Source organism: Alternaria metachromatica (assembly GCF_023757995.1).
Source record: "Alternaria metachromatica strain BMP 0045 chromosome Unknown scaffold_9, whole genome shotgun sequence".
Classification (NCBI taxonomy): domain Eukaryota; kingdom Fungi; phylum Ascomycota; class Dothideomycetes; order Pleosporales; family Pleosporaceae; genus Alternaria; species Alternaria metachromatica.
The window spans coordinates 777,172-791,541 of record NW_026055500.1 but is presented as its reverse complement, the minus strand read 5'-3'; the positions used below and the strand labels follow the sequence as shown (position 1 = coordinate 791,541).

The following is a 14,370-nucleotide window of genomic DNA, read 5'->3' as shown; positions in this document are numbered from 1 at the left end:
ACCATACCTCACAAGAACACCAAAACACCAGTCAAAGTCCGTCTCCAACGTGAAAAGAGTCATACATGGAAAGGGTATCCAGCCAACACCGACAGATGATACCAAGCCCCAAAGAAGGTCGGAGAAACACAGATTGTTGAACTTTTAGGCAGATACAGACACCTCAGGTGGTCCCTGGAACATGGCCTCAGCGGGCGCGTCGGGATCTCCTGTAGGTGCTGCTTGAGCCTGGGATGCCAGCTCGCCACTAGCACCAGTCTCTGCCCATTGTCCCCAAAGGCCACGCTTAGCGCGAATGCGTAGAGGGCCACCAAGCTCGTTAGCTGGCTGCTCAACTTTGATGGCATCCTTGGTCGCCAGTACCAGCATTTCAAAGAACATCTTCGTCGCGTCTGTCCGTGATGTGCGGGCCTCTGGGAAGGCATCCTGGAAAACGATGCTAGTCTTCTGTCGTACCGACTCGCTCTCTTCAGCTTCGGGTCCAAACTGTTCTCGCAAGAAATGGACAGCGTGCTTTGTGCCTAGCGATACGGGCCCGGCTTCGTCGGGATGGACGAGCGGCGCGGTTGTGTCGTCGAAGTTGTCTGGAACGGGCGAGAAGATGTCCTCTTCGTCATCACCAACCTGTTGGAAACCAGGGTCATCGGGAAGTTGAACGATATCGTCGGATCCCGCAAGCGTGGGGTCGTTGTCGCCACCAAGGCCAAGGTCACCGCCTCCTAAAGTCGGCTCATCCTGCTCAAATTCCAGCTGCAGTTGTGGCGTCTTCTCTCCTTCGGCTGCGGCCTCGTCTTCGGTAGCGTCATTGTCGGCAATTGCACCACCACGCTTGCGCTTCTGGGCTGGGCGTGAGACAACTTCTAGGGAAAGGATACCTCGAAGCTCTGGAGCCCATCCTTGGCTTCGTCCGTCGCCCAGTATGCTTGAGATAAACCCTCCGGACTTTTGCATGTTCATCAAAGCCATCAGAAGAGGGTCGCGAGGCAGGAATGATGCAGGCTTGAGGATCTTCTCGCGATTGTTCTGTTGTTCCCTTAACTGGTGACTTGAGATCATAGTTTCGGCATCAGCTGCAATGACCCTCCTGCGCTTGGCGCGAGCTTGATGGATTGATTCTTCCTCTTCCTGCTCTGGCTCTGGCTCAAACACGGTGACGTTCTGTTCGGCAACCTCCTGTTCAAGACGTGTGGCCTCCTCCTCTCCCAACTCGGAGAGCGGTGACTCTTCACGTTGTCGCACAGGGAAGTCGCCAGCGATAGAGCCTGCAGGAAGTTCGGTGTCCATGTCCATACCGCCCATAGTAATATCCAGGTCATCGTCCAGATTGAGTTCATGGCCGCGTGCGAGTTCAGTGGGAGGATCTTCGCCAAGGTCGATGCCGAGATCATCGTCATCCACTATCATGTCTTTGCCTAGCCCGGTAAACTCTTCGGACCGACGGCGTTCCAAAGGTGCGTTACGGCCAACTTCAATGCTGGTACCCTCGTCGTAGGCGGCTGTCGGCTCCAAGTCATCATCCTCTCCGATGTCCAAGTTCAAGTCGTCATCCGGCAATTCCATGGGCTCTCCGCGCGCCTGCTCAATGCTGCCGGAAAGGAACTGGCTGTTGTCCCAATCGGGGACTGTGGTGTTGCCGAGGTTGAGGCTGCCGCTAAGAGGCTGGGAGAGAAGGAAAGAAGGGTCGGGCATGGGAGCCAAGAGATCGAGATCGGTGATCTGATCCTGCAGCATGAGGTTTGTGGGGTTGGCGACGTGAGTCTGGGCGGGCGCATCGATGTTTCCGGGACGGAAGGCCTGCACAGGAGTCAGAGGTGGTCATGTCACGCAGTCAAACTTGGAACCTACCATCCTGATCTTCCACAGCGCTTCCTGACAGTCATCCTGGAGGTAGTTGACCTTCTTGTTGTAGATGCGAACCTCACCGAGGAGCAACTGCGCGTTCAAACGCAATGCAAGCGGACCGCCAGCGGCCACCTCAGGTCGGATGATGACCTCGCAACTCTCTGGGATCTTGTGCTGCAGCACCTGGGCCTTGGTGAGCTTCTTCTGTTGATTCGAGGCGAGCCAGACGTGCGCAAGCGCGCCCTGCTTGAATAGGAGGTCCTCTGGAAGAAACATGGTGGTGGTTGGGTAGGTCGATTTGTGGGCGGGGTGGTGGAGGAGTCGCGCTGTTGTTTACGTCGACGCGTCGCGGCCAAGTCGATGCGCGTGGCGTGAAAGCGCGCCGACAATGTCAAAATTGAGCCCCGAAGTGCGCGCAGATGCAGCAATGGCAGTGATGGTCAAAAATGGTTGAGCGACGATGGTGTTGCGGATGCGCTCGGTCGTGGAAGGAATGAGGCTGGTTAGGGCTGGCTGGGATTACATGGCAAACACGACTTAATCCTCGCTTAGTCATAGACCTGTCGGTAGACCCAGCCCAACTTCACCTTCCACGCACGTCATCTTCCATTCCATGCTACTTTCACAAAACAACAACATACTACACATGTAATTTGGTAGGCGATAAGTGCATGCATTTTGGCCAAGTAATCAGACAAAGTAACGATTGCTTATGGGATTTGTACAATCGACTCAGTCGACTGTCTCATTGCTCACGGACTTCAGATGGAAACCTGAGCAACTACTAGGTACCTCAGATCCGCCGACTCCACCTCAATCCCGGACTACTCGCTTCCACATATTTTACATCAACTTCCCTCCCTCTGGCAGCAAACCCCTCCCGAAGCCACACCACCAACCGCTCGATCAACGGCGCACAGTCCACCAAAACGTTCTGCATACCGTGCCGATCACTTACCCTGATCCTAGGCCAAGCCTCGATCGTCAACGTCTGCAAACTTTCTACCTCCAGGAGGTCTGCCAACTGGTAAATTGCAATGACATCTTCTAGCTCTCTGATGCGCGTTTGATCGAATGTCCATAGATCAAAGGTCCCTAGCGTTGTAGGAGGGATAACAACATCCTCGGTCCAGTTACATGAGTCGATCGTCATGTATCCTACTTCGAATTTTAATGCAACTTCCCTTAAACCTGTACATCGCTTCATGAGCTCGATGTAAGTGTTGCTAGTCCCAGCAATTGGTTGGTAGCGGCCAAAGAGCTGGAAATCGAGTTTACGAATTGCGGCAAAGCCTTGGTCGTTCTCGCCTAGACTTTCCAGGAACATCGTGAATCGCACTACTTGCTCCGGGTAGATGAGGTAGAATTCCGTCGTCCGTAGAAGATACAGGGATACATCGACGCGCGTGGCTTGGTTCACGCGACAGAGTTGTTCGAGCCACTGGAGGTAGAAAGGGTCGCCTCCACGCCGGGTGTCTACGGGGCCGAAGTTCAAGGGCTGAGACTGAGAAGTAAGGTCCTCTGGAAGTAATGCATGACGGTAGATGATCTCGCGGAGCTCAAGTGGCATAGTTGAAAAAGGTATAGTAGATTGCGCTGCAGCGTTAGTCGGCTTCATTTTGTTCATGACGCTTGGTGGAAAGAGTGTAACAGAGAATTTCCTTTGTTTTCCGCAGTGCTCAGTTTGATGTTTGCGAGAAAAGGGGAAGACATGTCTTGCAGGTTAACTGATTAGTGTTTTGGTACTATTGGCTTCGTGAAGAGCACTGCTTCATAGTATCAGCACGCAATGCGCTCAGATTGAGTTGGTCACGCCTCCTATCGTGCGCTCATCCTGTGCCTGCGTGCACATCGCAACGACTTTATTACCGACCGGCCATGTAAGCAAAGGGGTCTTCAATAACTCGACGAATGTAGGATAACTCCACGATGTTAACGTTGCCATTGACCGTGTGAACTGGTACTGCTGGATGTGCACCCTGTCTAAGAATCTGCAGGCAGAGAAATTAATCGCGCAAGATAGTGACGCTCAGCGTCGAGTTAATTGAATGGGATGACATTGAATGGAGCGGAAGTTGAAGTGTATGGGAGAGCGGCAGAGGGCCGAGCAAGGAAATGAGGTGACGGTCTGCTGGAAGCCTCTATTCGCTCTCAGCATAACCATGCATGTCTGACTTCTGCTGCAACTTACTTCAGCATGTAGCCTGGATCTATCACGTTTCATAATGTTCAGTAAACAGTGGGCTTCTGGTCCCTGTGGTCCTCGAAGTACGATAAGCGATGGATCCGCCCGCTGATCATCAAACCCACTGACACCCACAAGGCTGGAAGGCGGAATTCGGGGTGCAGCGTTGCCCGTAGGCAAAGTTGTTGAGACCCGATTGCGTTTGGCCGTGCGACGGGTGCGGATGCACCGGACGGTTTGATTAACGGTCGCAGATCGGGCGTCCGGAGCAACCCACTGCGAACCACTCGCATCTAGTTCTCGCACGAGGTCGAAACTTCGACCGGTTTCGCAGTAACAGCAGTTCGCATCTTCTGAGATCAGGCCAGATCTGGTGGATAAATCTTTCGCCGTGAGGCCATATCGATCTCGCGCATGTAGGAGTGCCGATCTTCATAAAAACGAACAAAGTCTCGAACGCGCACTCCGGCCTCCACTTCAGCCATCTTCTGATATCAGGTACGCTATCTTATCGGTGTCGCGACTCGCGAGCTTACGCCCGCAGTTGTTTCCGGTGTCAAGCGGGCCGGCTTATCATGTTCTGAGGCAGCAGGGCCGGGACCACATGGCACACATGCACCATGATTACTGCCTCACGTAGGGTACGACTGCAGCACCACGTAATCGAAGAGGGCTGAAGTGCGACAGGCTAACGCCATGTGTGGATTCTCTGGAGTGGCTTTCTTGGGTCTTGGTGCTGACGAGTGCACGGATGAAGTGGCCGTGCAAGTCTTGCGCTCGTTGCCCACTTTAAGCCGCTTTCCAGAATCTGTTTGAAACGAGGTCCTACTGTGCCTGTCCCTGTAAAGTCAACTTGGCTGTTTGAATGATTAGTCGTGTGTCCACATGGATGGTATTCCGTGCAACAACTTGTTGATGGTCGCCTGAACAACCGCCGTGGTGGCTGAGCGTCACCGAGTACGTATGAGGTATGCAGGCGACTGCGAATTGCCGGAATGGACGGGAGAGCGAAAAATCAAGGTTTTGGCGCTAACTTGGGCGACGAACAACCAGGGCAGGGTCTCGTGCATGCGTAAGAGGAGACCCTGGCCATTGAGTAAGAGCGCACTGACCGCCGACATTCTGGCCTCGGGTCTCTCCACTGTATAATCTACCATGACACACACATCTTCTGGACGCGTCAACTGTCATAAGAAGTTGCGGCCTCCATCGTCACAGCTGATCTTCCACCTATCTCTTCCAAGTTTTTGAAACCTGTCAGCCATCTGTCTAATCTGCGCTTCATAGCTATAAGCCACGCATCGTGCATCTGCAGAACTTGGGCATCTTCACATTAACTCCATTCGGCACTCCATCACACTATTATTGGACCCATCCGCACGCTACCAAGACACGCCAACGGACCCCATCGATTACGGCTACTTTAACGCCCGAATACGCAATTACTACCCTGCATATCTTGCATTTGCTGGCTACATCATCGGGCATTCACAACCCACCGGCGCATATATTACGAAGTCTGCCCTCGGCTTCAGGATTGTCCAAGTCCAGCACACTACAAAGTCTCTCGGTCGCAAGTCGCACACAGCTACACCACCACTACTCTACACTCTACACTCTACTACTCAACGACAACAACCACCGCTTCACAACCCTCAACAACAACAAGCCACAATGTTCTCTTGCGCCAACTACGAGCGGGGATGCCGGGGTCGCTGCAACCGCATGAACGGACGATGCGATAGCTGCCACACACTCAACCTACAAGTCCGCAGCAACAGCGCCTCATCCACATCATCCACCAACGGTCTACCATCAGCTGCCTACTCAGCCATGACCAACTCATTCGCATCGCTGTCACAACTCAACTCTCAATCATCGTCGACAAGGGCGCAATAACCGCCGGACCCTAGGCGTTCACCCTCATGACATTCGACGAATCATTCAAACATCAGCGACTTAGCGGCACAGTGTGCAGGCAACACTCTTCAGCTTCGACTTTGCGATTTGGGAAACTTTTATTGGAGCACATCGGTTTAGCATTTACACGGAGCGATCTTTTCTTTCAGTTGTATGATATACCATTTTCATTTTTTCATCGCTTTGAAAGGCCACTGCAGGCGTTTGGCAGGGCATGCAAGAGGCGGAGCGCTAGGCAGAGTTTCCCTCGGAGGACTTGACAAACTCCCACCACCACAACAATCAAACCCAAATTACCTCACCTGCATCTCCTCATGCACTCGTGATTCTTTCCATGCGCAGAGCACCCTGTCGGCATCACACCTGCCACAATACGTAAGACAAGACTTTCTCTTAGCCCCACAGTCGTGTCTAGATCTCACCCTCATCCATCCGCCCATCACGCAAAACCCACAACCACGAGCCTTGAAGCTTCAAGGCCCGATCCCTTTCTCTCCTTTCACAGCAATCACGGGTCCATATTTCCGTACAAAACGTCGCTCTATTTCCTTATTCCCTATAGCCTCTATACAGAATACGTCCGTGATGTCCCGTAGCTGGGGGACGCAGGCTAAAAAGCCCACTCTTTGTAGGAATCCAGACCACCGGCGCACGGAGTAGTAGGCAGGGCCTAGAAGTCGGTATCGATCGAGCGTTGTGCTGGGGATCGGCTCGCTTGGACGGGCAGGTGGTGCAGCGCGCCTTTGGTGGCCGCTGCACTGTGACGTCAGTCGCGCTTCTCACCACGTCCTGCTTCGTTTCTCGCATGTGCGCAGACGTGCGTTTCAGCTCCGAGGCAAGCGGGTCCTCCACGGAGTCCACTCGTAGGCGCGGAGAGGTTGCGAGAGGCTTCTTTTCGGTGTTGTCATGTCGTTTTCTTTTGATTAAACTTTGACGATGTCTGCTTTCCGACATGCTGCCGCGGGAACCAACCTCGCACAACGAAAGGTCTGGACCTCAGGTGACGGCAAAATGGTGCCGAGGCCAATAGACTCGTGCATGGTGGTTGTGATGCATGGCATTTTCGCATTCCCATGCCCGGGTTCATGCGTTTGTGCCCATTGTTTCGCCGAAGGCTGCATCAAACAGCCGTAAAGTGTGTTGTTGTTGTCGCTGTTGTTGCCCAGGTGTAGTCGCGCCGATGTTTGCATGCGCCTTGCTGCAGTTACACCACCCCCAGCACTTCTACAGGGCATCAATGTTGGCTCTTGCGGAACCCAACATGCGACGTCTTCGATCTTCCTGCTCGCCAAACCTGGCGCATGTCAAAGCTGCATCGTGGACGTCGAAGCTATGATGTTGATCAACAAAATCCTTCGCGCCCAATTTTAGCATCGTGATCGTGACAGCGATGGAGCTTCCACTTGCACTTCCTTTTGCTCACATCTCTTGACAGCCTATCGGAGTCGATGACCCGAGGCTCGGACCTTCACTACCGGCACTCGATAAGTGCGGTGACAAGCGAAAGCGAAGAAAGATATTAGTGCCATCGACTCGAGGGTCCATAAAACCAGTGAGTTGCTAGCTGAGCATAAGCGCGAGACGTGGCTTTTCGGGAAGGAAAGACGCTTGTTTTCCTACGTCATGCCGTTGGAAAAGCTGAAGTGTCTCCACCATCGTGAGAAGTCTGGAACCTCAGACTCAGTCGTACCGATGGTCTACATGCGGTTTGTGCAGTTCTTTTATCATTGGAGTCAGTAGTCACGTGTTCTGGGGATTCCCATTTCACTTCCAGCTGTCTGAGTGGGCACCGCTATATGGAGGGAGCAGGTGTTATCGAACACAATGTGCACACTACCATCCACATGATCTACTTCAATGAAGATGAGTGATCACTATCCAGTCCGCACTCTTAACAATCATCTTGTCTTGACGCGCAACAATTCCGGGTTTCACTCGGTGAAGCAGCTGCGTAATCACTTCATTCAAGCCACCAACTAGCAAAGCCTCAACGACCGTTGGGATACTCACCTATAGAACCCGCGCACAGCGTAGTACAAGACACCTGAGTCACACCTCCCCGTGTCAACAACCACCAACTATTCTTGAGAGTATGACTCCCCAGAATATCCCCGCTGACAAAATCTCTCACGAACTACCGATATCGCTACCCGGACCGGAAAGGCGTCACGTGGAAGCGCGACAGTAGGACAAGTGAGCTGAATAGGGTACGCATGACGAGCTGGATAAGCCGCATAACACTAGTCGTTGCAATATCGAACGATGCAGCTTATAGAGCTACGCAGTAACACGGTCCGATGAACCTATGGCTGTCCAGCGATGTGCTTACTCAACCACGTCTTGTGGTGCGGGAGTGATTGTTTCTAGAAGGAGGAGGCTCGAGGTGCATGCAGCCCTACCCGTGTGAGGAAAGCTTAGTTGGCTGTCAGTGTAAGGCATAGGCTCTTGATGAAAGGACTAGTAGTAGCCTGGTGCACGTAGAGGTTTGCGGTGGGATGAAATATCATGCACGTCTTTAACCACAACCCTAGTCCATGATCCAATCACCCGCTTCCAATACAGTGGCTAGCGAAGGCTGAGTCGGTCTACCAGCCAGCCACAACGTCTACCCACTACCATCACGCTCCATCCCCTACCTCAGCGACTCCCAAATAGGCAAGCATTTCGTGCACCCCAATACCCGACGTCCTCCCGTTGAGCCACCCCGTATCTACCCGTACTCGCATACCCACCCTTCCCCATGTCCGCTGCCAAATCCCCCATCAAACATCGCGTACGTAAATAAATCCTGCTTATCAAATGCCACACCAAGCACCTACAAGCCTCACGCGCCCTGTGCTTTCCCATACCGCTCCTCCGCTGAATAATCGCGGGATGGGCGATGAGAAGAGCAAATAGCGTGCTGGCTAGACGCACGTAGGTAAATGATCAGCACAACGGATTGTGACGCGTGGATCTCTCCGTGCAGTTCATGGCGTTGTGATATGGAGTACATATCCCCATTTGAAGCGGCTATAGTTCCTGTTTGTTGATGGAGAGTAGCATCAGCTTTCCTCTTTCCTGCTTCCTGCTTGCTTCTTTCCAGTTTGGAAGTGAGGTACTTGCCAAGATCGGATATCGAGGTCTTGTTTCAACTTTGATTACAGGTACAGTGAAGTTGCCAAGATATTAAGCTTTGTGGATAAGCTCTTCCTTCCAGAAGCATGTCGGCGCCTTGGTCAGAATCCGCCCCGCGAAGGAAAGCCAATTACAAAGTCCGCTTTCGACATGGTGTGTATCCTGATTTGGAAAGTCAGGCTACCAGGGCCGATATCAAGAAGTACGACTACTTCTTTGGTGCGGCGCAGAGATGGGTTGGTACGCCAGGAACATGTAGGTACAAGTCATGTGGTGGTCTTGTTGAGTCGATGCTAATGACTGTCTTGTAGTGGACTTTGTCGACGAATCGTCACTCATAGCTGAAGAGTTCGAGGGCCCCGGAAGTACTGACAAAAGGAAGACATCAAGACATCTGGTTCGCTCCAGGACGGCTGAGAAGATACCACAGTCGGTATCGAGGAAGAGTTCGCAAGTAAGAGAGCGACACATGCGCCCGACGAGTCGAAGCTGGAATGATCGAGTGCTCATACCCGCAGCACCACAGACCACGCCTGACCTATGGCAGCTTCCGTCGCATATCCGGCGACACACAAGCCCGGCACCTGGCTCAGTCTCAAGTCTCTCCAGCCTTGACGAGCCCCTGCCGGGAACTTGGAACTCTGGCATCCCCTCGCCACATCCATTCGTTCCAACGAACCATGCTTCACCGGTAGCATGGCCGATACCTAACCCAATCGAAGCATATCTTTTTCGGTTCTGGGTAGAGAAAGCATCAGACGCACTAGACATAATGAGTCCTGCTAGCGTCTTCAAAAATATCGTCCCAAAGCTCGCTTTGACAAGCCCGATGCTCATGAACGCCATCTTCATGATTTCCGGACAGTGTATACTGCGCTTCGATCCGTATTTCCCCACCAGACCATACGACTACCATGAGAGACTATTGCAGAGTCTCATACCGTATATTGCCGAGAAGGGACAAATTGAAGATGAGGCGACGCTGGTGGCCGCCATGTTGCTGCGAAACTTTGAGGACTTCCATGGTACGTGAACACGAGGAATTGCGCGGAGATCAGCTGACATTCAAATAGCGGGTACACAAGGACAATCACATCTCTCGACGTTTGAACTCTTCTATGGTCCTGGAGGTTGGGTCTTCGATATGTCTAGCCCGGTTGTACAAGCTGCTCTGGTACTCCATGTGCATACCGAAGTCAGCCAAGCATTGCTCAACCAACCCACTCTGCGCATTAATTATGAAAACTTCATTCTGCCAGCTCTAATATCGCCAATCGATGAAGTCTCGTGGGGAAATCGAATATTATGGCTGACTGCGCGCATCTTGCAGTGGGCGCAAAAGAGCGTGCGGACGATGGCCGAGTGGCAGTATCTTCACAGTTTGGTCGATGAGTGGGAAAGAAGGCGACCCGCAAGCTTCGATGCCTTCTTTTACCAGGAAGGCAACCCACATGCCGTTGGAGGATATCCGGAATTGTGGTTCTCTGGCGCTTGTCATGGTGAGTCTAATTAATCGTCAGCTCACGGACTGTTTGCTAACAGGCGACAGCGGAGGCGAACCAACAGCTGCGAATATGTCACATTGCACTGGCGGTCTACAATCCAGGGACGAATATGCAAGGCGTACATGATGAAGTCTTGAGAGGTTTGAGAGAGATGATAGCTATCGCTCGGTGCAACGCTCATTGTATTTCTGCGCAATGGGACGCCACGTATACAGTACATAAGTTTGGCACCGTACTGCAGGATGACCAGGACCGATGCAAGATGATCGAGTTTCTAGAAGAGGTGCAGGCCACAGGCATGCCGACACGCACGTCGATCGAGCATCTCCAAGACCAGTGGAACTGGAGATGGAACCATTACGCAGGAGAAATAAATTAATTCCATAGGAGAATGTGGTCGTCCATAAGATTACCTGGTCAGAGACCCAGCAAGGAACAGACTGCCCATGACCACACCCAGGAAGGTGATGAGAATGATCCTGCCCTTGCCGGTCAGAGCGAGATACGACATGACGCCTACGATAAGCTCCCACCGTCGAGCTGCGTCTCTCCTGGCTTTCCACTGTGGGTTGACCTCAAAGGGTGGCCTGGAGAGAACGTCATTCACGCCCATCTTGATAGGCTTGTCATCAACGCGCACAGATAGAGCAACCGGTCGATGGTCGGACGTCGGCTGTACGGGCAAGGCGGTGTAAATCTGCGGCTCAAGGTCTGATGAAGATCCGGATGGGAGGTAGAGGATTCGGTCGCACCATGAGGGATACCGATGTTTCGACCACTCCCATGAGTCGTCCTCTCCAGATCGCTTGGGCGCGTTGGAGTTCTTGCCATGTGAGGTGGCGTACTTGTATGTAGGCGGGAAGTTGATAGGCATTTCTTGGAAGCCATGCAGGGTGCGTTTAGCGTCCTTTTCTCTTATCAGTTGGTCCTTCTTCAGCAGATGTGAGTAGTGTGTTGGCGACGATTCGGACGCTGTCGGCTGAGGGTATGATTGATGCGCACCCTCTTCTGGTGGGCTATCGTGTGTGCGGTAGTTCAAGTCGCCGTAGAAGAATACGTGGTTGCCAGGCGTAAAGAGACCGTTGTGGTCGGCTGGTGTCTCAGACGATGGGCCAAGCAGCGGTCGCTCTTCGCTTGAGCTGTACGGGGAGTCATCGTTGTTGACAAAAACCAGGTTCCGCACCAGATTCTCCCAGTCTTTGTTCCGCGCGTCAATATTGCTCTCCATGGGCGCAAGATGGGCGGCCGCAAAGGTGAGATCGAGAGTATCTTCAGAGTCGGGGCACGAGAAGCCGACGCGCATGGCAACGGCGCCCTTGTTGCCCATGTTGGAGAAGCCGACGCCTGCGCCTGCCGACTGTATCCATTGTATCCTCTGTATGACGTGGGGTTTGGCGAAGAGCATCAGGGCCGTCATGCCCAGGCTGCGCGTCGCAATGTGCTCGAGTGAGTCGCTGCCATTGCTGCGGAGGTCGGCGGCAAGCTGGACGGTCGTGGTCACGCGGTCAAAGTAGGGCTTCAGATAGGAGCCTCCGAGGAACGAGTAGGCGATGGGCGCAACCTCCTGCAGGGATATGGCGACGATGTCGGGCAGAGGCGTGTCTTTGGGGAGGGCGTCGAAGAAGGAAGGCGCGAGGGACTGGGGATCGACAAGGTTGCGCGCCGCATTGAAGGTAAGGAGGTAGAGTTCAAACATGACGGATCACGATGGCGTCGTGTCGCTGCGGACGCGTCGGTCAGCACAATTCCGGCTTGTTGAGGGCGATCACGATGTGGCACCAGGGATGACGAGGGCGGGGAAGGTGCAAACGAGGGCTTGGAAGGTACGAACAGAGTTATTGCTGGAATTAACAACACACGTAAGACGTCTACAGTACAGGTAAGGGCATGCACGGGGAGGGTGGTGGTGCACCCGTGGACGCGTCTGGTGGCAGGCAAGTGGCTGCAGCGTGGGGTAGCAGGCGGTCAGGATTTGCTGAGCTGCGGTAGTGCGGAGAGGACAAACGGCTAGGGCGGCTCCACTGAGCGCTCTGGAAGTGGAGTGCCAACCGCGACGGCGTGTCATTTCAAATTTTCAATGGAGACAGTCACCCAGACAGGCCAGGATGCAGTGTGCGGAGTGTGCGGAGGTGGGAGTGCATGCGGGATGGCCTCGCCAAATCCTGGCCCTGCATAGACCTGTCGTCAGAGGCGTCCGTCAACAAAACGCGGTGGGGGAAAAGCTCAAGCTCTTGGAAGGACCGAAATTATTTGGCAGCTGCTTGGGCATCGTGAGCTTCACTCCCAACCTCACTTGATTCTTCTTCTTCACTTCCCGCTTCTTGCCCTGTTCTAGCTTGCTTCCTTCCTGAGTCGTATCACATTGACTCGAGAGCCTTCTAGAATCACCCCAGATAATCTACTTTACCACGACGCCTACTTTCTCCTCCTAATTCAGAGCCTCTCTCTAACAACCGCGACACCCAATTGAATTGGGCATTCTACCATAGCCATGTTCCGATCTCAGGTTTTCCGTCAAGTCGCACGCGCGGCCAGAGCCCAAGCTCCCCGTGCCACCTTCAGACCAGCACAGTCAGCTATTTCCTCACAGCGACATTTCACGTCCTCGCCTAGTCGCTTCGACAAGGACCCCTCCAACGAGGACGATGTCAACGCTGCAACCACATCGGGCGAGCCTGGTGAGAGTGGGGAGCACGAGGGTCAGTATGCACGTACCCGAGACGACATTGTCGTCGAGTACCCAGAAGAGAAGGACCTACCACCCTCCAACCCCGTCGTGGGTCGTGGAGGTGAGCACTTCAAGCGCACTTTGGCTTCGTTCTCCATGGAGGGCAAGGTCGCTGTCGTCACTGGTGGAGCCCGAGGTCTGGGTTTAGTCATGGCGCAGGCCTTGGTGACCTCTGGAGCCGATGTAGCCATTGTCGACATGAACAAGGAAGAGGGTGAGCGGTCTGCCAAGGGCCTGCTCGATATCTTCAAGAAGGAGAACCCAGGGTCTCGGAGGTAAGAAACCCATATGCAGAACCAACGACCTCAACTAAGTCAAAATATAGAATTCCCAAGGTCACAGCACATTTCTGCGACGTCTCGAGCCCGACGTCTGTCAACCAATCTTTCGCCGAGATTCTGAAGAAGCACGGCAAGGTCGACAACCTCGTTACATCGGCTGGCTTCACCGAGAACTACGATGCCATCTCCTACCCCCATGACCGCATACAGAAGCTCTGGGGAGTCAATGTTGACGGTACCTACCTGTACTCTGTGGCAGTCGCGAAGCACCTCATGGAGAGGAAGGTACCGGGCAGCATCGTCATGATCGGTAGCATGTCCGGAGCCATTGTCAACGTCCCACAGCCGCAGGCTCCGTACAACGCCGCTAAGGCAGCTGTCAGACATCTGGCCTCCAGTTTGGCGGTTGAGTGGGCTGGCGCTGGCATTCGTGTCAACTGCATCTCGCCCGGATACATGCTTACTGCGCTGTAAGTACACTGAGAGACGATGATTGCGCAAGTGCTAAGAAAGTTGTAGCACCAAGAAGATTCTCGACGACAACCCAGACCTTCAGAAGCAGTGGACTTCTCTCATTCCCGTTGGTAAGATGGGACGTCCTGAGGACTTGATGGGTGCCGTCACCTTCTTGTCTAGTGACGCGAGTTCCTACGTTACTGTAAGTGATGTTCAGCCGCACCGATGAGCAACAACTGACCAAACCCAGGGTGCCGATCTCCGAGTTGACGGAGCGTACACATGCACTTAAGCCAGGGCTGACAGTGGAGTAACGTGGGCGAGAGCGCAAGAATG

The 14,370-nt window shown here is 53.5% G+C and overlaps 4 protein-coding genes across 4 annotated transcripts; 2 read left to right on the top strand and 2 right to left on the bottom strand.

Moving 5' to 3' along the window:
• Positions 1-144: 144 nt before the first annotated feature.
• Positions 145-2,118, bottom strand: J4E83_005062 (uncharacterized protein; the record flags this gene model as incomplete). Its single annotated transcript, XM_049331984.1, has 2 exons — positions 145-1,794; positions 1,846-2,118. The coding sequence occupies 2 exons, from the start codon at positions 2,116-2,118 to the stop codon at positions 145-147; spliced, it is 1,923 nt and encodes a 640-aa protein (XP_049189079.1).
• Positions 2,119-5,701: 3,583 nt separating this feature from the next.
• Positions 5,702-5,926, top strand: J4E83_005061 (uncharacterized protein; the record flags this gene model as incomplete). The annotated part of the gene is made up of 1 exon (XM_049331983.1): positions 5,702-5,926. The coding sequence occupies one exon, from the start codon at positions 5,702-5,704 to the stop codon at positions 5,924-5,926; it is 225 nt and encodes a 74-aa protein (XP_049189078.1).
• Positions 5,927-10,978: 5,052 nt separating this feature from the next.
• Positions 10,979-12,265, bottom strand: J4E83_005060 (uncharacterized protein; the record flags this gene model as incomplete). Its single annotated transcript, XM_049331982.1, has 1 exon — positions 10,979-12,265. One exon carries the CDS (start codon positions 12,263-12,265, stop codon positions 10,979-10,981), a length of 1,287 nt encoding a protein of 428 aa, XP_049189077.1.
• Positions 12,266-13,060: 795 nt separating this feature from the next.
• Positions 13,061-14,326, top strand: J4E83_005059 (uncharacterized protein; the record flags this gene model as incomplete). Its single annotated transcript, XM_049331981.1, has 4 exons — positions 13,061-13,572; positions 13,623-14,048; positions 14,098-14,236; positions 14,285-14,326. The coding sequence occupies 4 exons, from the start codon at positions 13,061-13,063 to the stop codon at positions 14,324-14,326; spliced, it is 1,119 nt and encodes a 372-aa protein (XP_049189076.1).
• Positions 14,327-14,370: the final 44 nt, after the last annotated feature.